This window comes from Lytechinus variegatus, chromosome 5 (genome assembly GCF_018143015.1).
Source record: "Lytechinus variegatus isolate NC3 chromosome 5, Lvar_3.0, whole genome shotgun sequence".
NCBI lineage: Eukaryota > Metazoa > Echinodermata > Echinoidea > Temnopleuroida > Toxopneustidae > Lytechinus > Lytechinus variegatus.
This window is the reverse complement of record NC_054744.1, coordinates 1,676,784-1,704,535: the sequence shown is the minus strand read 5'-3', so window position 1 is coordinate 1,704,535 and position 27,752 is coordinate 1,676,784. Positions and strand designations below refer to the sequence as shown.

Sequence of the window (27,752 nt, the reverse complement as noted above, 5' to 3'; positions counted from 1 at the left end):
GGAAAAAAGAAAGTTGAAAAGAGAAAAACATTAGGAAAGAAAACTGATGAAGTGGAATACAAGGATAGAATGTCTCCAACAAATAATTGCTTGGTATGAAATAAACATGAGCTGAGTTAGAAGAGGATCAAATGGCAACTTGGGCTAAAAATAATATACGAGAGGAGATGCACCCAATACCAAACATGAACTTCCTTGGAAAATGAAGTGTAAATTTCAATGCACATTGGAGTCTATTTATTTCCACCAATCATACGGTTTACGAGCTGGGGCAAGCTGAAAGGTGACAAGTGTAAAACGTTATTGATGTTTCTTCAATGTCCCACCTGAATTTAAAGTCTGATGTTGTTTCCCTATCAGCCTGAAATGGTTCAATTTTACCAATCTCTCAAAATCATGCTTTCTGAATTTTTTCATTGCCTTAGACTGACAGGCTGGCATGACACTGTGTGATTTAAGTTCCCCATTATTTGTGACTTTTCAATCCCTTTTTAACAGGAAATAATTATTATGTTCACATTTTACAACAGTAAAGCAGTTTGACACTATGTTTTGCTAAAGTAATTTACAATGATTGCACAAATTATCTATCAGAAGCTTCAAGATCCAGATATAATAATAGTCTTAACATCACATCAGTCACCGTATTCCTGCATTAATTTCTCTCTACTCTGAGTCTCCCAACTATTCACTTCATCGATAAATTTATCAATATCACACAAACTACATTTATTATAGGTCTATAGTTGGTGAGATAGAGTGAGGGAGAACAAGAGAATGATATTATGAAACGTTTCCCTCCAAGCCACACTATAATTGACAACTCTAATGCAAAATGTCGCCCCCGGCGACCAAGCCTGTCTGCATCGTCAGCCATCGTCAAACCAGAGACCCCTTTTTGCGACTATTTACGCATCATTGTTCTAGGGATATACACCAACATTAACAACTCAAAGAAAGAAGAAATAAAAAGCACTCTCCCTGCATTCATTCTACCTTTCATTACGGATTAAGAGAAAGATGGATCATTATCTTTGCTATCTGTGTTAATCTACTTTCACTCGTGTTTTAGTATCCAAGAGATATATCAAGTCATATAGCTGAAGCATCCATCAAATATTTCAAATAGATAGGTTTATAATTAGAATCCCTAATGTCTTGCCTAGTCTTGTGTTGTTTTTGGTAGGCCTAATAACGTTTAATACAGACATGTATATAAGGAAAATGATTTGGTTTTAACGCATATAGTGATTGGTTATTATCATTGTCTATATAAGTTATGAAAAATATTTTTTAATCAATTTTAATAGAACTATTGAACAAATATTACTTGGTAAAAAAATACCACTTCAAATAAACAGAAAGTTGGTTAAACTTTTAATCTTGGAATTACTTAATTGAATTTAAATTCTTTCCTGAAATTGTCAATCCTGACATTATATCGCGAATGGTGGGTTTTTCTGAATAATGGTAATAGCTTATACTCTACTGCACTCAATACATGGTTATGGTAGTAGGGAAAGAAATACGGAAGTTATTGAAAGGATAACATTTATAAATCTAATTAGTAGAAGTAGCAGTAGTAGTAGTAGTAGTAGTAGTAGTAGTATTTTCAGTAGTAGTAGTAGTAGTAGTAGTAGTAGTAGTAGCAGTAGTAGTAGTAGTAGTAGTAGCAGTATTTTCAGTAGTAGTAGTAGTAGTAGTATTTTCAGAAGTAGTAGTAGTAGTAGTAGTAGTAGCAATAGAAGTAGTAGTAGTAGTAGTAGTAGTATTAGTAGTAGTAGTAGTAGTAGTAGTATTTTTAGTAGTAGTAGTAGTAGTAGTAGTAGTAGTAGTAGAAGTAGTAATAGAAATAGTAGTAGTATTTTTAGTAGTAGTATTTTTTTCAGTAGTAGCAGCGGTAGTAGTAGTAGTAGTGGTGGTGTTGTTAGTAGTAGTAGTAGTAATAGAAGTAGTAGTAGTATAGTAGGAAGAAGTAGTAGTAGTAGTAGTAGTAGTAGTAGTACTAAACCTATCATTATTACTACTACTACTACAAGAACAAACGTCATATGGAAAGAGTTGGAAACAATGAAAATGATAATATGGACAGTGTTAAAGCTTTCAATACAGTAATGGATGTATAACAAGGAATTGGGAACAAAACTTACAAATCAAAATACAAATGTGAGAGAATGAAGCTGTAGAAGGCTTAAAGAGGAAAAAATATCTAAGACTGAGATGTCATGAAAAATATGGGAGAGTAATACATCATCGTTCCTTCCCAACCAACATGTGCTCCAAATCAAAACAGTTTGAAAACTTGTGGAAGTGTGGAACCCTAATACAGATGGTAGGATGAAGAAGGACTGAAGAATAAATACGACACAGTGGGAAGATTAAATAACATGAAAAGAAAACAAGAACATAACGATAAATTTAAAAGATACACCATGAAAATCATCATAGACTGTGGTAGAGTATAAACTATGCAAATCTTGGGAGGAGAATTGCTTGTGGCTAGAGTACATGAATAAATCATGCATCGCTGTGACTAAGTTCATTATACCAGGTGAAAGAGAAATAACATCATTTTCCTTCCCATCCAATATGTGATTACAAAATATAGAAGTTTGAAAACTAATCATGAAAACAGTCAATAAGTACGACCATTTGCCAATCTTGTGCACCACTCTCCAACGAAAGCTAATCTAGCACGGCATTCTTCAATTAGAAATACACTGTCTGCCGGAAGATATTTAGTTTCTTTCTAAAATAGGGCCTACTAGCTCCCTCTCATTTCATGCAGAGGCAGTAAGTTTTGACATGCCACTTAGTGGATGTCATATTAGTAAGGGCACGTTGTGATATGAAATCACTGTCATTAGGGGCTGCAGTTTTGACTTGCTAATATAGATATGAAAACACTGTCTATATCATGTTCCCTTTATGCAGAGAATGCATTGACAATAACATATTGTCAGCTCAATATTTTAAATCTGTTCATGATGATCCAGTCTTAAATGTCCTGATTGATCAATGTAAGGGCGTGTTTATGCTTCCACTTTTCAGGCCAGAATCAGCGTTTTCATACGTGATTAGTCCAAAACACAGGTTAGTCCATGCTTACTTTCATTTAAACAACATTTCAGAACGCTGATCACAAACTTACAAAAAGGTGGGTTTCTAAATACATTTGACCAGAATCAGGGTTTCTGGGGAAGTATAAACAGGACCACGATCGTAAACGTGTTTAGTGACGTCATTTGGTACATGCTTCCGGTGAGATGAAAATCCGCGGGCAAATACAGTTGAATGGTTCTATTACAGGGAGTTACCTCCATAAAATAACCTCTAAACTCCCTGGTTTTAATAATGACCAATGTACATTTGCAGGTGTGAATATTAAATTAATCACTATCACAATGAATTTTGAGGGATTAAAGAAAAAGAACATGAGTTATGATGAGGAGACATCGCTGAGCAAGAAGCCCTGCAGTAGCATAAACAAATTGATGTCTTATTATTTCCTTATGTATATGTATATACTTAATATTATCTTATCTTCGCCATGGTAGAAATTGTATGGCTATGTCAAGTAGCTCCATGCAATTACGGTAATATCAGAAATTGCTCGAAGTTAGAATAATAGTTGACCATAACACTTGAAAAAAAAAACTTTTGAAAAAGGGCGCCAAATTGCTATCCTGCTCAATGAAAATTACGATGCAAAGCCAGCTGCAAATAAAAAAATTAAGCATAGACAGCACTCCTAGAACCACGTTTGCGATTGGCGTTCTGAAACGTTTGAAAATGCTGATTCTGTCTCCGCAATGGAAGCATAAACACACCCTAAGAAGAAGAAAAACAAGGGAGTAGAAATAATGTAGCATGAAAGAGAAGCATATCCTCTCATTGATACATTGACACTATCAACATATTCATTCTAAAAATACAATTTCAATTATTACGTCAATTTCATAATATTTATAATCAAAGTGGTACTTCTCTTCTTTGCATTTAAAAAGATAGTCTTGAGACATCAAATCTCAAAAAGCTATCTTAATCATTTGAAATCTGTTGCATTTTGAATAAAACCCTTTTGAATATGAATTATGACCTCTGATTGTACTTTTGGTATCTTAGGACTAGCAGCTTCAAACTAAGTAAATATATATTGACATTCAGTAACTATCTATTTTCTACACAAGCGTATCAGAAAAAACAATACAAGGAAAGAATATCAGATGAAAATGGATGTAAGGAAATCTTCAGAGCGAGAGAAAGAGGAATGATACATGGTTACAACGAACCCGTCAGATGCCAAACCCCAGTAGAATTGGTAGCAACTTGCATCTTGATAGAAGCGCTTGTTTCCCAAGAAACTCTGCAGCCCGTACATCCAGCAGGCCTCTTGCATCCTAGGTAAGTACAGTAATCCAACATTCTGCTAGGTTTGACGACGATCTCAACATGCAAGCGACTTGCTTCATTGAGTTATTTCCTTTGCTTATGATCGTAAGCTATGCCTTCCCACAGTTCTTTTTTCTTGGGGGGAGGGGGGTCACTTTCAATTCTTTTTTTATTCTACTCTCTTTCTCCTCCCACAACATCTCTCTTCACCCCCCCCCCCCCTCTCTCTCTCTCTTTATCCCTCCTTCTCTGCAGTAGGTTTACCTTGATGTCCAACAGAGCTAATAAGAGGCTCTCTTCTTACACGTCATTGAATCAAAAACAGCATGAGAGAATTTGAAGAAACACGCAAATCAAGAGCTTGGAGATTCCATTCCAATGAGGAGGCCTATATTCTCACAAACACTGATGACATTTTTTTTCCCCAACTTGTTTGATAGAATAATGCAGTAATTATACATGGCCTTATACAGCCCCCTCGTAACATTTAGTCAAAACACAGTAAATTTCAAAATTCCGGGATGGAAAAGGTCAATGAATTCATGATGTAACGAACATGGGAGGGGAGAAGTGGACGAAGGAGAGAGAAGAGGGGGGGGGGCACTTTATATCATTAAAGGTCAAGTCTACACCTCAAAAAAGTTGGTTTGAATAAATAGAGAAAAATCAAACAAGCCTAACACTGAAAATATCATCGAAATCTGATGTAAAATAAGAAGATTATGACATTTTAAGTCTTGCTTATTTTTCACAAAACAGTGATATGCACAACTCAAATGAAACAGTCGATGTCCCTCACTATTTCTTTTGTTTTTATTGTTTAAATTATACAATATTTCATTTTTTTATAGATATGACAATAAGGACCAACTTGAATGAATCATATAATATTAAACAACACTCATTTCACATGTTCAGGGAGGAATTAATCATTGTTCCACTTGACCATGAGGAGAAAATTAGAATATTCCCTATTTCATATACTAAAATACAAAAGAAAAAGTGAGTGGATGACGTCATCAGTCTCCTCATTTGCATACCCACCAGGATGTGCATATAACTGTTTTGTGAAATTAAGCAAAACTTTGAAATGTCATAACTTTCGTATTTTTAATTGGATTTTGATGAAATGTTCAGTGCAATGCTTGTTGGATTTTTTTCTATTTAAATCAACTTTTTGTTGGGGTGGACTTGTCCTTTAAATTTAAAGGGATACTCCAGGATGATGATATAATTTGAAAAATCAGACAAACAAAACACTGAAAATTTGATCAAAATCTGACAAGGAATAACAAAGTTCTGATATTTCAAATTTTTGCATTATTCTTGTGAAACAGTTCTTGGCATTTCTTCATAAATATTCAATAAGAAAAATGATGTCATATCCCCTCTTGTTTTTTGCATTTTATAATATGAAATTAGGTTTATTCAATTTTTTTCCTCAAAGAACTAAACATATTAAATTGACAACTGATAAAGTGCATTAGATATTCATTGTTGAAGCTTCTTTCATTAGAGAGACACATCATTCACACATTTATGAAATAATGAAACAATTATGATTTCAAGTATTAACATAAGAAAAAGGAAAGTGGGGATGTGACATCAGCAAACCTAATGAATTATCATGACTACATATACCTGTTTTTACAAAATATTGCTTAACTTTAACATTCAATAACTTTGTCATTTGGCATCAGATGAAAGAGGGGTAGGGAGAGAGAGAGAGAGAAGGGTAATAGGAGAAAAAAGGTGAGGAGGGGGAAACAGAGTAAATGAGAGGGGTGAAAAGGGGGAGGGGGGATAGCATGAGAGGTAAGAGGAGGGGGAAGGGAGTAAGAGAGTGAGTGAGGGAGGAGATAAGAGGATAGAGGAGGAAGAAATGAAGAAGAGAGAGAGAGAGAGGAAGGGGGTGAAAGAAGAAGGGTCTATCTCTCTTATTCTCTCTATGAAGTATGGCCTTCATAATGTGTTTTCAGCTCAATGTAAGGTTAAACGTGAAATCGATGAAGGCCATCCAAGCTAGCGTTAATGACAGTGGAATGCTATCTTGTTTTCATCTAAAAGCAGTGTTTCTACCCTCGTTGAAATTGTGAATTCCCAAGTCTAGCCCTGTTTTGACAAAAACTCTATTCTGAGCAACAAAGCAAAATGGTTTGCTTCCACCACAGTGAAACATTAATTGTAGCTCAAGCATACTTTGGGCTTGGCAAATCTACAAAATTATCATTTATTCGTCACAAAATCAGAACACTTGACACAACATATTGAAGGTTGTTATAAGTATTCAAGCTGTACTAGTGCAACAGGTGGCAGTTTTAAAAATAAAGGAATGATTTAAATAAGTAATGGCTTGAAAAATATTTTAAGGTAGATTTTAACATATACAGCTTCAAGATGAGGAAAAGCTGCTTGATTAAATGAGGCTAACACACCTAATGCTCATTAAACCTCATCATCAAAAGAAAAAAATGAAGAATATGCACTTTAAGCTGAAAAATCTCTTCTTATCTCAACTTATATAAACTATATTTATCAAGCCATGGTTATAGCATATGCATATACATCCATTAAGGAATCAATAGAGAATAATGAAATCCTCTTGATGGGGTAGAAATCGATGTTGCTGAAGAGTTGGTGCCTTTTTTTCTCTCTTGGTATATAAAGAGATGCTGTCATCACTTGGTGATTATGTTTCCAAGGCTTAACATGAGGAGACCATCCTTTGTTGTACCAGGTTAGCAAGTAAGGGTGGAGGAAACCATTAAAGGCAGTTACTAACTTTGTCCCGGGTGCCCAATAACATAAAGCTTGTGACGCTTAGCTACTATGACTATCTTATCTATGTTTGATTGATTGAATAGAATATTGTGTAAGATCAATCGCAAGAAAGTCAGCTCCATAATCAATTGCTAAGCTTTATGCTAGGGGCTCTGGAGTTATAATGAAAATTACTATCCCAGCTAATGTTGTCAGCTTTATTGCGAAGATTTATGCCAGTCAATAATCTCTTGTGCTACACAGACAAAGTGTTTGTTCACATATTGAGATATGTCCATGAGAGAATATTCATGTATAACATACCACCATAACGTTTAAAAATTCTATTTTTTTAGGCCATCTTCTGTGCATTACTGGCAAAGTGAATTGGTAAGAGACATGTGATACTCAACATGAGTGTTGAGAAAGGGTTTTGAATTCTTCTGACATTTCATGTAGTTTTGTAACTTGATCATCTTGTCAAAGACTACATCACTTCTTTCACCACAATGTCTTACATCATGTCAGGAGATAGAACAAAGCAATTGAGTGGAATTAAAACATCACATCAACTGTGTAATCGATAATTGATGTGATGCTTAGCCTAAAAATCTTTTCTTTTTTTTCTTCCTATATCTTTCCCTTTTCCCCTTTGCTGGTGATTATACAAAAATAAGTTTCTTAAAATAACATTGAAGAACAATTTTGCTGGTGATTATACAAAGAACAAGTTTCTTAAAACAACCATCAAGAACAAGTTTTGCTGGTGATTATACAAAGAACAAGTTTCTTAAAACAACCATAAAGAACAAGTTTTGCTGGTGATTATACAAAGAACAAGTTTCTTAAAACAACCATAAAGAACAAGTTTTGCTGGTGATTATACAAAGAACAAGTTTTTTATAACAACCATAAAGAACAAGTTTTGCTGGTGATTATACAAAGAACAAGTTTTTCAAAACAACCATGTAGAACCAACCAATTACCAATGAGCAGTAATATTGTTATCTTCATGAGATATGAACTGATTTGGAAAGGCATGATGAAAAATGTCAACATGACTGAAATGATAACCTAATAATCAATTTGACGGCAGTTTTTTTGTCCCGATTTCTATATGATAAATGTTTTAAAGAGTGATTTCATGTCTCATTTGACCTTTAAGTATATTGTGATGTCATTAAAATGGCAACGGACCTAGAAATCTGTGTGTTATGATGCCATCTCGGATAATTGGGCTCTTACAAATATGTATCAACTAGATATAATTTTACATCTTTTTCTAATTCTATATGGTAGGTTGATGCATGGTCTCATGAGGATAGTTGATGGAAGAGGTGATGTGAGACTGGTCATATAGACCTGTTTTGATCAATGTCATTACAATCTCAGAACCAAATACTTTCTCACTCTGGATCTACTTTCATACAACTTAGCAATTGATCACTCAGCTAATTTATAATTAATCACATTCATTTATGTAAATCAGCCTCATAATAAGTCAGTAAGCTTTATGTTATGGTGCTAAGATATGCTACAGAATCAGACTGTTATTTTCCTCAAATATTTTCTGAAAAACTTTTATTTCCATTAAGTCTGGTCAAGATTATCTTACACAAATTATTATCAGCAATATCAAAAGGATCAAAATCCTTTCCCTTGGATGGTTGAACACAAACGTTTTAGTTGGGTTTATTAAGAATGAAATAGGCAGGATTCTCTTCTGCCAAACTCAATATAAATAAGTGATTAATTAATACCAAGTACAAACAATAAGAACTTCCTCTAAAGAAAAAATTATACAGTGGATTCCAGATGAAATGAAATTGAAATTCATGGTTCATTTTCCCAATGAAGGTATTTCATTTGCATTATCATATAATTGAGAATTTTATGTTCACTTTGATACCTAATATAATATGAAAAGCCCATGCAAAGCTGATCATGACAAATTTGAAATTTCAATGTCAAAACCATACTGGACAGAGAAGCTGGATCAAGAATTTTAAAGGATACAACAGCCTCGCGTAAGAAAGGGTTCCCTCATTATCAGTATTTTGTTTGTATCTTTGTTAAGTTTCTTATACAATCTCTAAATGAGAGTGGATGGTTTCACACATAAAGATTTTCTGTGCAAATTGTTTCTGACATGCCTAAGTATTCTCTGATCTGTTAGAAAAACCAGAACATTTTACAGAAGAAAAATTAAAAAACAGATTTTACAGAAAGAGTAACCAACTCATTATGTAAACTGTTAAAACAGGAAAGATTTTATCCATTTTATAAAGAATTTTACAGAACGGGTCTGTTTTAAAAAGGGGAAAAAAGTTTTCTTACAATAAATTTGTGAGGTTACATACACCAAATATCTATTTTCTGTAATTTTACACAAATGCATGTAAGATTACACAGTGCAGTAAGATTACAGGTGATCTCGGGACTCTGCTGCAGCAATTTTTGTTCTTTTAAGTAGAAATTTTCTAACAGAAATTTTCTAACATTGTGCATGTAATCTACTGTAAGAGTTGGTTACAATGTTTTGATCTCAAATCATAGGAGAGGTTTCAATCCAAGTATCAGTGTCATCAAATCTATCATTCAAACATTTTTATGATATTGACATTCATCTCTTAAAACAGGTTTCCGAGGGGCGGGGAGTGGATGGACTCTATAACAGTGTACAATAGACATACATTCATGTTCAACCTTTAACAATTTAAAGGGGTCAATTTTTTACCTAAAAACTTATTTTTTTATCTAATCTAATCCATGTGGTATAAACAGGAAGAACAGATGGCATGGAATCATCCACTTGGTGGGATGTCTTCTATTCCGCTACGTCAGAAAGCAACAGCGGATGGTGTTGGGGAAGTGAAAGGGGGAGAGAAAATAGCGTTCCAGGGGTCTGTAAAAATTGACATTTGCGAGTCTTGCGCAAATATCGTAGTTGAATTAAATAGGGGCAATTTGATTATTGACGCGATAAGTGCCCCCTAAACATGGAGGGAGTCCCGAGGGGAGGAACGTCAGAAGACGGAGAGGAAAAGAAGTAAAATACAAATAACTCTCTCTGGGACTTGTGTGGGTAGAGTAAAGAGTGCAATTGCCATGCCAACCCTGGTCTATTGCGATCAAGACGAGATGTCTTATGTTTGGATATACCTGCCTATCTCCTTTTAGAAGAGACTTACATTAATTCACTCTAGTGAACCAATATCAACTTGTCGACAGTGGCCATCTTTATTCTACCTTTCGTTATCAGACATATCCCAAACTTTTGAGTCATAAGGTTAATCGTTGAGAAATAAAAAGGTTTGGCATTTGAACTGATAGAACATAAAACATTTATCTTTGAGAAAGTACAGGTTTGGAATTTAGAGTTTGAATTTAAAAGATTAATCATTGAAAAATATAAAGCTTTCCCTTTTGCATAGAGAAAGAATTTGAAAATTCAAGCTTTGAGAAATACAAATGCTAAGCATTTGGATAGAGAGTTAAAATTTTCAAAGATTAATCTTTGAGAAATGGAAAGGTTCACATGAAAATTGAGGGTTGAAATTCAATAAATTAATATTTGGGAAATAAAATGTTGTGGCCTTTGAAATTTCAAAGCTTGAATATAAAAGACCAATCTTTGAGAAGTAAAAAGACTTAGCATCTGAATTAAGACTATTTTTCAAGAAATAAAAGGTTGGACATTTGAACTTCGAGTTGAAATTTAAAAGATTAATCTTTGAGACATAAAATGATTTAGAATTTAGATTGAGAGTTGAAAATGATTATATTTCAGTTTGATACATGTTATATATCAATCAGACTTATTGAATGAATGTACCTCTTTGTTAAGCTGACCGATATCTTTCCTTTGAAAAAAAGTATGATTCATTTTCAATTTCGGTATCTAATTATACTCAAATATATCTTTTGATTGATTAACCTGTAGAGAGCATGCTATCTTGGGGTAAGATGCACGAATGACTGGGTAAATGAGTTCTTCCTACCCTTAAAAGATGTAATGTATTCAAAATTGTCAATAAACAAATTACATTGTAATATTATCTAATATTCCAATATTATAAACAAGTAGTTGCCGTTATGGTAGAATCCTCTAGTGATTTTTCTTTTTCTTTCCTAAGGTGCATATCATAATACTACAACAAAGATAATATCCTAAATATTTTCAGCCCATTCAGTACTTCAAAAAAGCAAGGTCTACCAGAAAGCCACTATTATTTGCTAACACCACTTTAAAAAGAACTTTTCAACTACAAATAGATAAATGCAAACTTTTGACCTAGTACTTTAGAAATATAAAAAAATATGAACCAATATATGTTTCAATATCACATACAAAATATGTACTAGGAATATGGTGTAGCTTTTGTGATTTACCAAGAAATAAAAACTGCTAAGCAATGATGATAATTTATTATTCCACATATTCAAGAGACTATATTTAAAAAATGTAGAGAAGAAATTTGATGATGCATTCCCAAATACAAAGGCATCACTCTCCTACATACTTGCAATTGATTTCTGAAGGCAAGAAAAAAGCGAATGTTTATGGGTACAAAATAAAACAATTGCTATGGTATGATCTTTTGCTTGGCTATCAAGTGCTTGTGCTTGAAGCACTATATTGTTAGCAAGCAATTGTTACTTTCAATGTATCTAAATGACCAATTGATTTATTGAAATCATTCACAATTATATTAAGCAGTGATCACAGAGAAAAAACACAACATGAATGGGGAAAACTTTTAAAACCTGACTTCTTGAAAAAGGACAAGCGTAAAGGAATTATACTGTCTTAATCATAAAGAAAGAAAAAATTGACAGCTCACATTTTATTTAGTATTTCAAATATTGATTGGATTACAAATATGACATATCAACCGTCTCAACTATTAAAGAAGAAAATAACAAACAAAAGAAATCAAAATGCACAGCAAGAAGGAGAACAAAAAATGATAAAGAGAAATGCACATAATCTCATAAAGGACATACACATGTTTAAAAATTGTAAGACCCTATCTGATGAAAGAATTGTATATATCAATACATTGATGAAAACATCAAGATGTATGAAATGACTAATATTAATTGAGAAATAAGTAGGAGAATATTTCACATCAGCAGAAAGGTAGATCTTATATCAAGAGTCAAGAGAAACACTAATCATCAATATTTCTTTTAAAAAAAAATAAGGATCAAAAGACTGATTGATAAGCATCTATTTACCCTTGAAATGATTTTAAATGAAGATATCTTAGGGTAAATCAATTGCTCCCTTTTAAAAAAAAAAGTTCATTTTAATTCATTTGTGCACAAAATAAGCTGAAATCACTCCAATATTCATCAATTCATATTGACCATATTGACTATTTAATCTTCTTGTAATCTTAATATTAGTTTAATCATCACATCAATCGATCAAATACACAAACTGTATAAGAGTGAATTAAGCATCTTGTGAATAAAATGTAAACATAATTAAATCTAGAGTAACTTTGGATAAGGTTATTTCAATCTTCTTTAAATTTGGAAGCATGATGCAGCTATCTAATGAAGATATTAAAACACAGTGGCAGTTAAGATATCTGAGTTGACTGTACTTTTGTAATTCAATATCAATCATGATATATAAATATAAATATGGATACTCATGCTATTGAGAAATCAGCAGTAACTTGTGTCGTAAAGGAATTATGAAGCTGGAGATATATGAGAATGATGGATGAGGGGCATTACATGACAGAATATATCATCATAATCATTATACTGACTTGTGACCAAAGGGGGGGGGGGATAAGATAAAATAGAAAGGAATGTAAGGAAGTGGGAAAATATCAAAAATAAATCTTGGAAGTAAAAGTTACATTTAGTAAATGGGAAGAAAAGGAAACAAAATAATGATAAATTGTGAGATGAAACAAAGTGTAGTAATATATGAGAATATAAATGAGCTGAAATGACCAGACTTTGCACCTTTATTTAACTGAATTATCATAATATATGCACGTGCATAGCCTATGCATCCCCAAATAAACAAACAAATAAATGAATAAATAAATGAATGAATAAATTAATTATTTACTTTAATTAATTAAACATATAAAGAAAAAGTCCAACATTGATTATCAATGCATAACACATTTTTTAAGGTTGTTTTTTGCGTTAGTCGGATTAATTAAAAGATATTTGGTGATTAAGATGATAAGTTATGGTGGGATATGAAAACTTGTTTAATAGTAAATAAAGAAATAATTGAACTGACCTTCGACCTCTGGCTTGTCCTCTGTGAGTAACGGACAGGATGTACTGAATCTTGAAAGTGATTCTCTCCGAGCACCCTGTGGAGATAAAGAAGCATTATCAGGAATCATTACTCTTGTGAAGTATAACACTTCAACAAGCATGTACTTAAGACCATCCTCTACAGGAGCCATCTTAGTGGTAGTACGTCCGATATGCCAGGAGCATTTCATATCATCATCGGGAGTCGGTGGGGTCGCATCCACCGGGGACGAAACGTCGGTGCTGGGCGACATCTGGGCAAGCCAGTTCTCCATCTCCGTCTGCTGCGGCAGAGGAGGCAGCGTCGACGGCCGACGGCGCGATGAGGTGGATGCACGGCGCGATGTCGACGCCGACGTCCGGCGCGTGGCCGCCGACGACAGGGATCGACGTCGAGTCCAACCTTCCATGCCGGCAAGAAGAGCAGTGACGCAATCAAAAGATAGTTCACCAGACGTGAGACAAGAAAGAGCAAGTCACTCCGGAAAAAAAAAGATAAATCGGTGACATCACATTATGCATAGAGCTGAAGAGAGCGAGTAAGATGGAACTAAGGGCATCCGTCACCATGGACGCGTGATGATTGCATTTTACTTTGGACGGTTGGTTCCATGTCCGGTGCACCAGCATTCAATTAGTTACAACCACACTGCAATGATGATTGGGTATTTACACTCTACTTTCTCTTTTTTAGATCAGATTCCAACCCTCACGTAAAGAGTTTATAAGCACCCCTAACATACACAATGGATCAATCTTGAGTTTACACACAAGTATGAGGGTAGTAGAGAGAGGCAAGTAATATTTGTGTGCACAATTACGATCAAAACAGAAGAAAATCACAAAACGAAACATGATCCTGACCATCACTTCAAAAGATATCAACAACGCAATATGCAGTTGTAATTGTAAGTAAAATATCCTCATAGAAAATGAATAGATTGAAGGAAAGCACCAAGCCCACCAGCATCCAGCGAATCAATAGCATTAAACAATGCAGTATTCAGGGAAAATAAAAACCAGGACATGCATTGTCAAATATCATGAAAAGAGGGGGGAGTTGATCGAAAAGCAGGGAGATGAAGAGGAGAAAAGAAAGTGATGGAAATCCGTCGGCAACGAGAAAGATGGCAAAACTCCTGGGGTCAATGTTCTGGATGGATGAGAGCGATTTCAAAGGATTCAGGCAGTGATGCGTAAGAGACGATAAGATGTCACCCACAGGAATAGGGTTAGCCTAAATTAGGCTTGTCCGTCTTTTGTGCCCACTAGTCCTCAGGGGGTGAAATGAGATGGTGTCGTGCAAATAATGCGGATTAGTCAGATCCACAAGATCAAATGCTAATGCCATTTCTGAAACGAGAGATTCTAATTTCTGACCAACTATCCATTCCTCATCCTATATATCTCCAACATTTATCTATATTTGTATCTCTTATCCTTTAGCCTCCTTTTCACACATTACTGGAAATATATTTTCATATTGGCATTATATCAGACTGCCTATTACAGTTACTATTAGTCTAGAATGTCTTTATACATGAATATACTTGTTTCAATACATGATAATACATTCAAAGCTTGTATGACCACGCGTACAACATTTAATAATCAAACTGCACAAAATGTCACTCTTTATTTGACCTTTCAATACAGAACTTCCATCTTGTTTTCCCATCCTTTTTCTATGTTTGGTGCAAGCTATGACAGTAGTCTTTAAATATAATTCTTTGGAATCCACTATTTTTGTTTGGAATAATAGAAGATATTCTCTTATTCTGAATGAAATTAATTTTGTGTCATGGATAGGTATTCAAACGATGATAAAGAGTGCATCATCCATTCATTTATAAACTACTTAGTCATAAAAATGAAATCATAATTTCATATCTGCAAGTATTATGCCACAAACATATGATGATATTCATATCACAGTTCATCTGTGATATGAGTATGAGTTATGGAGCATTGAAAAAAACTTTTAATTAAGTTAGTTTAGGGTAAAAAAAATAAAAACCTGGCCAAGTTAATATGCACTTGATTTCTGGTTTGGTTCTTGCATCAAACAGTAAAAAGCAATTTGAGCTAGTTAAAATTAATGTATCAATTATAAATTGGATTTAAAAAATCCACAATTGATCACAAATATTTTCTTGCAACATTCCCCTAAGACAGTTAAGTAGTTAAGCAGAATCGTCTTTCCAAATGCCGCCTCTTCAGCATAGCATGTTTGCGAATTGAAAGACAGTCATTTTATGACAAACAAAATTGACTTGATTGCATGCAACTCTGTACTCCAATCATTAATACCATATTTTTATGGTACAAAATGTTGATTGAATGATGTCAAAGGAATGGTAATACCGCCCTTTGGCAAGACATTAGTCTAGATTTGTAACGTTTGACCAGGTGAGGGGAACATGAGTACCTACCTGGTAGGAATTACGGTAGATTAGCTAAAATGCTACAGTACTACAGGGTTAACACTAAAAAGGATTATTTGATGCCTAAGACGTGTTTGTGTTGAATATCAGCAGGTGCATTATAAGGAATCATATTTTTAGCCATTTTGGGTATGTCATACATTTATGATATATTACATAATTTTGGAACCATGTAACCGGGGTCGCAAATTTGGTTTCAAAAGTGACAGATTCTTTTTTTGAAATGTTGATGGGGCTGAATCAACCCCCAGTCTCATTAGGATTAATAAGGCTCATTTGAAAAGTGGAAGAAATCATAAACCATCACCATCCTCTTCAACGTAATCATCATCACCACCATCATAATCATCTTCATTGTCATCATCATCATTATCATCACCATCATATATTTTCAAAAATAAAGAAATTAACCATTTTCTCTGGGGTCAGAAAGGCAAGAACTGTATCTAAAGGTTAATGCTTCATAATCTGTAATCTAAAATAGATGACAAGATCACTTTACTCACTAAGCATTCACTCTCACTTTAATCAAAAACAGGTGTAATAGATATCTGATGATTAATGACAAGTGATCAAATATATGATACTCAGTCATTCCATGGAATCTTTTTTATTTCTAGAGCATTTCAGGACATTAACATTGAAAACAATCATAAGTGATTTATTCTCAAGGATTTTTTTAGGAATCTTTTTTCAAATAAAAAAAACTAAAGATGTTATGACTTTATTTTTGTTCAGTAACACTGTTATAGGTGGATAAAATGAAATTGTTTTAATCTAAATAACTAAATACCATAATTACCACATATTACATAAATATAGAAATAAAACTGAATGTAGAGTCAAGTTAACTACTAGAACAGGTTCATTAGTGTTATGTAATGTAATATCCTCTTACTGTGGACTTCAGTTCAATTGCATATATTCTATTTCGAGTTATTTTACATTTCTTACATGATTTAGTTTTCCTCATGTTCAGAATGGTTTCCTGAAGATGATCTTAAATCAAAGATAACAAATCTGACCTCAACGTGACTAGTTTATTTGTCACATTATATATTTAAGTAGCTCTGAAAGAAATATCAAATAATTAAATTTATCTAATTTCCATGCTTTCATGTTCTCTACTGGATGTTATCCTGTATAATTATTCTTTTTCTATTAAAAAAAATTGTGCAAAACACGAAATTGAAGACATATTTCCTTGGGAAATTGGTGTGAAGAATTTCATGGATGTAATCACTTCTTGAAAAATTGATAGGAAAATAAATATATACAATTTAGAAAGGGGGGCATCTTGATTCAATGTAGGCTCCATAATAACATGCACTTGTTTAACCCTTTGATCACTTCTTTTTGTAAGTCTACACAGGGGTAGTCTGGGTTTGTTGTTTATTGCACAGAATTCATAGACTGGTCTGAATAATGAGGCATAATAAGTGTTTATAGTGAATTGAAAAATAAGAACCTGGTTCAATTGTAATAACAGTGATGAAAGAGAAGAGCCCAAAACAAAATCTTACCCCATTTTTTTCATCAATTTATTTTCTTCCTCTAAAAGGGTATCCCCTCCGGTCATGGATAAGAAAGAGAACAGTTTGTGATTTCCAAATAAAAGAGAGAGAAAAGAGAGGAAGACTGGGAAGTTGAAAGACACACAAGACAAAAAGCTAACAAGACAATCTTAACTGGGTAGAGATTCGGTTAGCATCTTCTCTTGAATTGTAGATTTGAAACTTGATAAGGCCACAGAATTGGTAATCAATCGAAAAATATGCAACGCGATGCAGATTGGATGTTGAGGGAAAAAATTGCAGCATCTCATCAGGCGTCACAAGGCGGGGAGAAAATGGGACTATTGTGGCATTTTGACAACATTCATTCTTTGGCTCCTCTGGTATGAAAGCTCTTCTTAGCAATGTTATGATCAAAAGGAAAGGGCTCCTCAATAGATAAAAATGTTATAGGAAACAAAATATTGTTTAGTATGCTAATTCCATGTTTATACATGTACAACCAGAAATTATTTAATCAATCATTAGATTTATATCTCTTATTTTTGTGTAAGCCAGGTGAAATATACTTAACTCATTGACAGAATCCCTTTAAGCAGTTTTAATAATAATAATAATGGTGGCTACTTATATAGCGCACAGGTCCACCTTTCGGTGCTCATGGCGCCCTAAAAAGGCACTGCTATTATTATTACCCCGGCTAAGCTGGGCAACCGATTAAGGCGCACACAACTTTTTGAGGAATTACTTCTTGCCAGTTTTACCAACCTTATCAACATATTTTTCATTTTCCCCCTTATTCCGGCTCAGTTATATTTCATATTCAATACTTTAAAGAAATACCATTTGTTTATAATTTCTGTTTTTCATTTTATTTTTGCAAGCTTATGAATTACTGACTTTATCCCCATAGAATCATACTATGGTTACAACTATCCAAGATTACTATTATCCCATGTATAAAATTATTGTTCTCTACTCCTTTCTTAATTTTCAACATATAACATTTATTTTATTACTTTTACATGTCATTTTGTTCAGGGGCGTAGATAGCGGGGGGATGGGGGGATGCATCCCCCCCAGAATTTTAGGTGGGGGGATGGTGTGTACAATCATCCCCCCCAGGTTTCTGTGGGGGAAGAAGCAAAACTATACAGTAATAAAGCAATGAATGCTAGTTAAAATCAATCAATAATAATAGCAGTAATAATCATAACGTACAGCAATGACAAACATGATCAAAATTGGACTTTTATTCAGAGTCAATCATCTTATATGCATTTACAACTTGCAAGTTTTAAGTAATAACAACTGTCTTGCATCGTCATATACATTTAAGGATCGTTATTCAGAGTTTATTCCTTTAGTTGTTGATTCATTCGTTTGATCATTAACAATATCGCTACTTTTAAAAGAGTATACTACTATACTAGTAAAATAAGGAATACTAGTTATTCTAGATCATGTTTAGCAGGACTGTCATGACCAAGATGATAACTAGACATCCGACAAATGACATTTCTCTTATGATCATCTTTACTCATTGTCATTAATCAAACAAAAGATTACTGCCATGAAAAATGTGCAAGGAAGTTTGTTTATTACTGGATGCCCTGTTTATTGCTGAAAGCAAAGTGATTAAAAGACACACGAGATATATAATCCATGAGGCAGATTGTGTTATTTTGTTATCTTTAACTCGTCTGCTTTGGCCCATGATATTTTGTTTTTATGTACGTTATCTCCTTCACTCTTTATATTTATATATTAATTGTATATATATATATATATACAATATATATATATATATACAATATATATATATATATATATATATATACAATATATATATATATATATATATATATATATATATATATATATATATATATATATATATATATATATATATATATATATATATATGTATATATATATATATATATATATATATATATATATATACAATATATATATATATTGTATATATATATATATATACAATATATATATATATATATACAATATGCAAATCAATAAAGTACTGATGAACCACACGTTATCTGTGTAACTTTGTTTATTTTATATATATATATATATATATATACAATATATATATATATGACAATTGTAGTAATATAATAACATAAAATTAATATCTCTTTCTATAAATATATATCTTTATATGGCAATAAGTCTTTTTATATCATATAATATGTTCTCTTGTTTATATAGTGTAAAATAATTAATAATTATAAGTAACCGTGAAGCATGTTTAGATTATTTTAGAGGCCATCATATTGTATTATTATATTATTGTATTGTATTTGTACTTTGTTTATATATATATAGTCCTGAGGAAGATCATGCATTGATCGAAAGCTTGATTAAATGGAGAAGCAAGGAGCAACGACCACTTCGTAGTCATTTTTTCCTCTCTCTATATATATATATATATATAAAGTATGACCCAGCTAGGGATCATCCCCCCCAGGTCTAAGGACCTGTCTACGCCACTGATTTTGTTATAGCAATTGTTATTGTATATATTTTGTATTTTACCTTGAACAGAATTTTGCAATTCAGCCTTTGGCTGCAATGAAATTTTCTGAATAAACCACTTCAATTTCAATATCAATCTGACTTCATCTATCATTTATAGTCTTATCTTTAGTTTGTGAAATTGATTCAAGTAATATAACTTTATTCCTGAAACTATGTGAACTGTCTTACTTGTTTAATAACACAGGTTCACTCCATTTCCTTTCATCATTGCTTGTTAAATCAAAGGTAGGCTCTACAACTTGAAATACAACTTGTATCTGTAGGGGAAGGCGGGGAAGTTGTGACAGTTTTTGCTTTTTACATGTTAGAATTGATATGATTAATAATCTTGTCGAAATAAGTACCTTCCCTTTAAATTTAATTCTTCTGAAATATTTTCCACCTATATATAACTTTCTATCCCCACACTGAAAGTCATCGTGACCTTTGAAAAAAAAACGATGTCAAATGGCTCAACTTGCCCCATATATGGGGTAAGTTTGAGCCACCTTCTGGGGTAAGTTGAGCCACAAAAACTATGTACAAAATGTATGGGGGAGAACCAGCATGTCAATTTTTTGTTTAAAGTCTTTTCACTTGCTAATTCTCTATAAATACTAACATCCTGTAAAAGGAAAAGAGCAGTCATGTAAATTTGCTCCTTTCAGCCTGCATTTCAATCGATTTTTATGGTTTGTTTGTTTTTTAAGACACATTACCATAGGAATTACCATGGCTCAACTTGCCCCATGCTGTTTGGCTCAACTTACCCCAGTCCGAACTTAGTGCGATAATTTTGTATCCACACATTTATTATGCATCCATCATATAAAAGACTATGACAAGAATGAAGATCCATACCTGGACTAATAATGCTGTTATCATGTACTTATTATATTTAAAGACGCGTGTGTTTTTAAAGCACTTATCTATTTCACACTCTTTTTTACTTTTTTGGCTGAAATTCATATTTTTCCCTCTAAAATACTACTTTTTGTTTCAAAGTTGAAAACAATGTGGTAGGGTTAGGGGTTATGCTATGGGTCATCAATACATGACACCACCACAATGTCTGACTCATTCATTATTGGCCTGGGGCTGGTGGCTCAACTTGCCCCTATGCTCAACTTACCCCGCCTTCCCCTACGGTTTCAATACTCTGGTTGTTCTAAAAATACTATTAAAACATACTGAAAACAATACTGAGAATTGGGATCAGTTTGGATTAGATTTGTTGTCTTGACTAACTCTCAAAGATTTCATAATCCCACTATTTCAATAACATTTTAATAATCCTCATAATGCTTTATACTGATTCACATTGTCTGTTTGAACTTTACAATGAATATCAGGTGATGCATCGATCATTGTTTGCATTTTGTATTTATTTCATTGGAATGGAAAATTAAATTGAATAGTGAGCTTTTAAATTTAAGTAAGTAAACTGTAAAGTATGTATGTTGGGGCATTATGGTCTAGTGGTTATGACTCTCATCTTTCAATCTGAGGGACGTGGGTTCGATACCTAGCCATGGCGTATGTTGTTTGAAGGTTTGCATGGTGGCATGTACAATCGCTGATGTGGTTTACGATACACCATATGGAGTGTTATAGAAACAGTAGATAGAAGAGAAGAAATGGATAGGCGAGAAAGTGGAGATTTGAGAGTGGAGTGAAGACAGACAGTCAACCTGTCCGAAACGTCGAGTCTCTCTACTACTAATCATCTCTACTCGCTGACTCAAGCCAGCATCTCCTCATCAGCTCTACTACTCAAGCTGTTCTCAACTCATCAAGTCCTTCTGGTTTACAGTCCTTTTCAGGACTACTTTCAAGAAAGAATACTCCACTCTCAAATCTCCACTTTCTCGCCTATCCATTTCTTCTCTTCTTCTATCCACTGTTTCTAAAACACTCCACATGGTGTACCGTAAACCACATCAGCGATAGCCATGGCGTGTTTTCCTTCAGCAAGAAATTTACCCACAATGTGCTGCACTCAACCCAGGAGAGGTGAAAGGGTACCCAGTACGAAGAAATTCCTCAAATGCTTTGTGAGCGCCTAGGTAGCTGAGCTAAAGCCAGGGGTAGTAGTAATAATTATAACATGGCCCGCTGGGAGAACAGTTTTTGGAACTGAAATGGACACCCTGAGTAAATATACCCTTATTATTACTGAATACCTGCCAAAACCTTTCAATTGGAAAAATTAAGACAGCGATTTCTTTATTTTTAGGTGCTTTATGGAATGTGATTAACAGCAATATCAAAAAAGAATAACTTTAAAAAATCAAACCATTGAGACATCAAATGTTAACTTTTGATCACTTATTTCTGATGAGAGGACATTATACAAATATTGAATGCCATAGAGTGCAATAGTATACAAATAGCGAATAGGCATGAGTGCGATGGTGCGATATTTCGCATGAGGTGAAAGAAAGATGCTCTATTCAACGAGGCGTTAGCCGAGTTGAATAGAGCTTTCTTTCTTTCACCGAATGCGAAATCTCGCACCATTGCACGAATAAGAATATTCGCTATTTGTGTTGTACAACGCCTCGGAATCTAGCGAAAATATGAAAAAACAAGAGTTTTTCCCTCCAGTAATCTATGAAAACGGAGCAAAAATATTGAAAGCGAAAAGCAAAATCCCACAAGCCGGGCCGACAAGCGCACATGACCTTGGACAGCGTTGCGCATTTAGCCAGCGAGCTGTACGCGCATTGTCACCTTATTCAATTAAATCGCATTGTGACGTCACCTCCTAAAGCCGTGCAATGGTACATTTTGGATGGTACGTCTTGTGTGCAACGGTACGAATGTGTGACGTTCAGCCTCCCATTTGATCGCGTACAACTAGCTAAGTAGGCGTTGTACAATACAAATTATATCAGAAGGTCAAATTCTTACTTTTCTGTTTCACAAGAAAAAGTGAAAAAGCCTTAGTCCAAATTTGACTGAATTTGAATAAATATTTACCATTGTAGGACCATAGGCAATCATTATTTGTTTTATATTACAAAGGTTTAGACCTTGTAGTGCAATAGTAAAAACTACCATAATAATCATGATGAAATTACAAAACACCAAAAACTGAAGAAGTAAAAGAATTTTTTTTTTGGGGGGAAGAACATCATAATGATTGAATTAAAGATGAGCAAAAAACAATCTTTACCTTGAATACCTTGGAATAGCACTAATTAAAGAAACATAAATATATTGATTGAGGAATCAAAAGAGGGGGAGATGAAAAGCAAAAAGAAGCAAGAAAAGGAAATAAAATATGTGTATTTCTGTTTTGAGATGCCTTTTGACTCACTGAGTATCCCTCTCTCCAGAAGGAAATTGAAGATTCATGAGTAAGACAAATTTGATAGGTCAAGTCTTTACTACATGTCTGTATAAATATCTTGCTAAACTATCTCTAACCTGGTTTCTAATCAGTGGTCACACTTGATTTATAACATGACTTTTCAACACTCGGACTAAAATCTCTACAGTTACCAGTATGTTTACCTTGTATTCAAACAAATTCTAATATCAAACCATATCACCAAGAAGTACTGATTGCTGAAAATATTTTTATTAAGTATGTAAATAAATTGAAAAATATATTAAACAAATCGATAAGATGAATAAATGGAAGTAAATTACATGATTATCTAGTCAATCATTGAAATTTAAGCTAAAAACCTAAACTCAAAGAAGGCTATGACTTGGTCATGACTGAATTAGATTTAAAGGATTGTGCATGATAAGCCAACAAGTGAATTACAAGGGAGGAATCTTTGCATAAAATATTTTGAACAGAATTAGCAAAGAATAAAATCCAAATCGACAGATCATAATGCATCAAAGACCTTGTATTGAGATGAGAAGAAAGAAGATACATCACAATATAACCTAGCTTGTTGTTACCGGTAACTTGAAGCAAATGACTTCATTATTTGCCTTCCAGGGTAATCTTCCTATTTTGCGCAAACATAACCCTCAGCTTCTCATTTGGGAGTACACAAATATTATGACAATCTGACTCCATGAACCCTCCTAACATCCCGAAGGGAAAAATGTTCAAATATAATTGTCTTCCATCAATAATTACCCTATGAGCCTGCTGAAGAGACTAACAGTCTCACCCACGGGCAAGAAATGCAACATGGTCCAATAAAGGATGAAAACACCGCCCCCGTTTTCCAACTAGCCCATGGGTCTAGAAATAGAATCGTGGGCGGGTATGAGATGTACATGGATTTGAAATGGAAAAGTCCTGTCTGTTTCTGAAGACTTTGAAATAAATAAGGCCATGTTTCCCTTGTATAAGGTGTGTTCACAAAAACAAACTCATGCCATAAACAAAACCCATAATAAGCAGCTACTTGCCTCCAAGCAAATAACTATATTTATAAACTTGGGAAAATACGATATCATATGGTTATTTTTAAATTTCTCTCACTCTCTCGCTCTCTTTGTTTCAATTTCTAGCATTCTAATATGCCACACTATGATTAACTCTTATCACAAAGCACTCTACTTCTATTTTCTGCCTTTTGCATCTAATTCCTCCACCCCCTTTCAAATACAAAGAATATTCGGATCTTTTCTCAAGGCTAAAAGCTAGGTTTATGGATAAGTTAATCCTCTCTCTTTCAAGGAAGTAAATCAAATTTACTAACAATGTTGTGGGTGTGAATAATTAAAATGGTTAATGAACTCATACTTGGCCTTGTTTACATTCTGAACTGAAAGGGTTAAATCTTAATAGGTTGATCCTCCACAAGTCGTATAGTCACCAAGCCAAAGCAGTGTTTAGATCAGTTTGTGTCAGTGTTATTTACTTCTTCTCAATCCAAATTTTTTGTGGCCATTAAAAAATTTGACTTCAACAGAGCTACCACTATCATGCTTATAGACTTCCAAATGCTATAATTTTAAGACATTATTCCCTTTTTATATAATAGTCATAAAAATAGAGTAATTCAGCTCATTTACCCGAATTCTAAGCTGCATGATGACATTTAAACAGATGTGCAAACATTACATTCTGATACTCTCTTATTTGTTCTTTTGTTGTTATTAAATGAAGTCATCTTTATCTCTGCTTAACAACTGATATGATGATGTGCTTTCTCCTTGACTTGGTTTAAAATCTATTATTAATACATGTGCTTAAACTTTGTTTTGGTAATATCTTACATTTTAAAGCTTGAACCTTAATGCATATGCTTTATGTTCTTGAATTATTTAATTCTAATTTTTTATTTCTTTTATTGGTGTTAACTATTGAAATGTACACCTTTATATCATAAATATCACAAAGGTGTATATATTTACCACTCTTACCTGATGATGTTATGGCCATAATAGCAAATGTTGGGGATGATATTAAAAACCATTGCCTATAAAATGGATTTTATTCAGAATTTCCAGTAATTAGTCCAATTCTTTTGTAAACATTTAGGTTCATTCCTTCACTAACAGAACCTCATTAAAATGTTTTTATCTCATTTCCATTTAAGCATTCTTTTGGTATCAGTATATAATTATAAGGCATATTTCCAGTCACATTCGAATTAAAATTTATTTGAAAACGACTGAATTTAAAATTCAAATCAGATAGTATAACAAAGGCAGGGAAATTGAAGATGTGATTGAGTATTGCCTGATATATCCAGCTTACTTCATATAATCCCATGTAAAGTATGAATCATACCTATCACTAAGAAAACAATATGGAAATGAAAGCTCTGAAACAACATTGAACTGAACAGGGGTCCTTCAAAACGATTCAGAGAAAAAAAAACTAGGAGCAGGGTGATCCCCCCCCCCCCCCTCCATCATGTAAGAAGGTTCAGTTAACGGTCCAATACATCCTATTGATTGCTTTTTAGGGAGGATCGATGATGAAAAACAGTGCTATTTCTCTTTCAAGATGACGTTGGGTATGATGACCTTATGAATACACACACACACACAGACAAGATGTCCAGTGGTCTCCTCTGTACAAACTTTCATATGCTAATCAGTCCAGATTAGATGATCATCAACCTTCTCATGACAAATCATACCATAGCATATCACTGCCCCGGGATTATTCATTCATGTAACTTCTACTTTCCAAAATATTTTCCTCATAACATATTTTTTTCATTGTCCTTTGTTCACAAGGATAAAATGATGTTGCAAGTTATTTTTGCTTGAAAAAAACAATAAAAAACAAAAAGTTGACATAGAAATACAAAAGAAATTTTGAAAACACTGATTAAACATAATTCATTTTGTCTTGTTTATGATCTGATTTAGGTGGCAAAGATTCTGATCAGAAAAAACAATAAAAAGCAAAAAAATACAGAAATGCATAAGAAGTGAATAAATAAAAAACAATAAAACACATAAGTAAAAAAAAATGTGATGCCAAATTTTCAAAGTACAATTGGAATCCTAAAGAGTATGTGAATAAAAAAAGTAGCTGTTTTGTGGCAGTATTTAGTTAATAAGAGCATTTTATTGTTGTTTTTAAGAATCTATTAGCATAATTAAGTCACAGATAAAAATCTTAATATTTCAGAAATATTAGCCATACAGCCGTCAGCGAAGTCAAGGTCTGTGACCATTATTGGAGGAACCAGACAGCTTTGACATGGCACCAATGTAAAACAATAAGTTCCTCCTCCTTTCCGTTGATGGCAAGTCTCAGGGCATAGTCAAGGGCTATGATAAAAAAGAAGGGGGCAAGTGTAACACCTTGAAGTACACCAGCCAGTAAGTTGAAGTACTCAACAGACCTTAGTGTATATGGCACTGATTGCCTGAACCAGTTTCTCAAGAATGCAAGAGGCATGGGAAATCTTAAGGAGTTTCCCTCGATGAACGTTATCCCTCACTCGTTCAAGTAGCCTCATACGTGCCAGGATTTGACCTATTGTTGATAGTTCCTGTCGGAAGTCATTCTGAGAGTCCCTTAGTAGTAAGGGTCTGATATGATTCAGGATCATTCTATAATAAGTCTTGACTACGATTGAGCTCAGAGAGATCCCATGGTAGTTGTCGATCTTGGAAAGATCCCCTGACTTTGGTACTGGGATGATGATAAGGGTAGATACTGTTCTCAGAGCTCATCATCTTCACAAGAGCAGTTGATATCATCAACAGGGACATATTTCAGCACTTCAGGTGTCACTACGTCCTCCTCACTGCTCTTTAAGCATGCTCATTTATTGTAAAGGAGTCTTCTGGTATGGGTAGAACATTTGCTTGAGCAGGTGCAACACTATTTTTGTCTCACCTGCATAGCAGAGCAAGACCATAGGCACCTCTTTTCCAACAGCAGCGGAGGGGGTGTTGTCAACATTGAAATCTCAATGAAGGTTAATTTTTTGAAATGTCATCATAAGTAACATCTAGTATTACAGAACATCCTGTCTAAGTTTCAGGTCACATGAACAAGGTCAAAGGTCATTTAGGGTCAATGAACTTAGACCATGTTGGAAGAATCAAAATCTTAACCAAGGGAAAGTTTTTGAAATGTGGTCATAGCTTTGAGAGTTTATGGACTTGGTTCATGAAACTTGGAATGTGTGTTTTTTTGTTAGTTCAGGGTAGTACAGCACCACCTTAACATCATTGTTTGTAAATTACTTCTTGTAAATTAATGTTTGCTCATTACTGTCTTGTGAATTATTTTTGCTCTGGCAATGCAACTGCAACAAAACAAAGGCAATTTAAAGTTTCTACAGAAAAATGGACCCCCAGAATCAAGTGGCACTGCTTTTTTATTTCACAAAGACTCAAAATTATTCAT

General features: G+C 33.7%; 1 protein-coding gene across 11 annotated transcripts in view; it reads right to left on the bottom strand.

The window, feature by feature from the left end:
* The window catches only part of LOC121415035 (rho guanine nucleotide exchange factor 18-like), a 172,085-nt gene that overhangs the window by 100,155 nt on the left and 44,178 nt on the right, over positions 1–27,752 (bottom strand). For all 11 annotated transcript variants that reach the window (XM_041608095.1, XM_041608097.1, XM_041608100.1 and 8 more), the window contains one exon: positions 13,430–13,505. In XM_041608095.1, the coding sequence (XP_041464029.1) occupies positions 13,430–13,505 (76 nt within the window). The remainder of the gene's footprint in view (positions 1–13,429; positions 13,506–27,752) is intronic.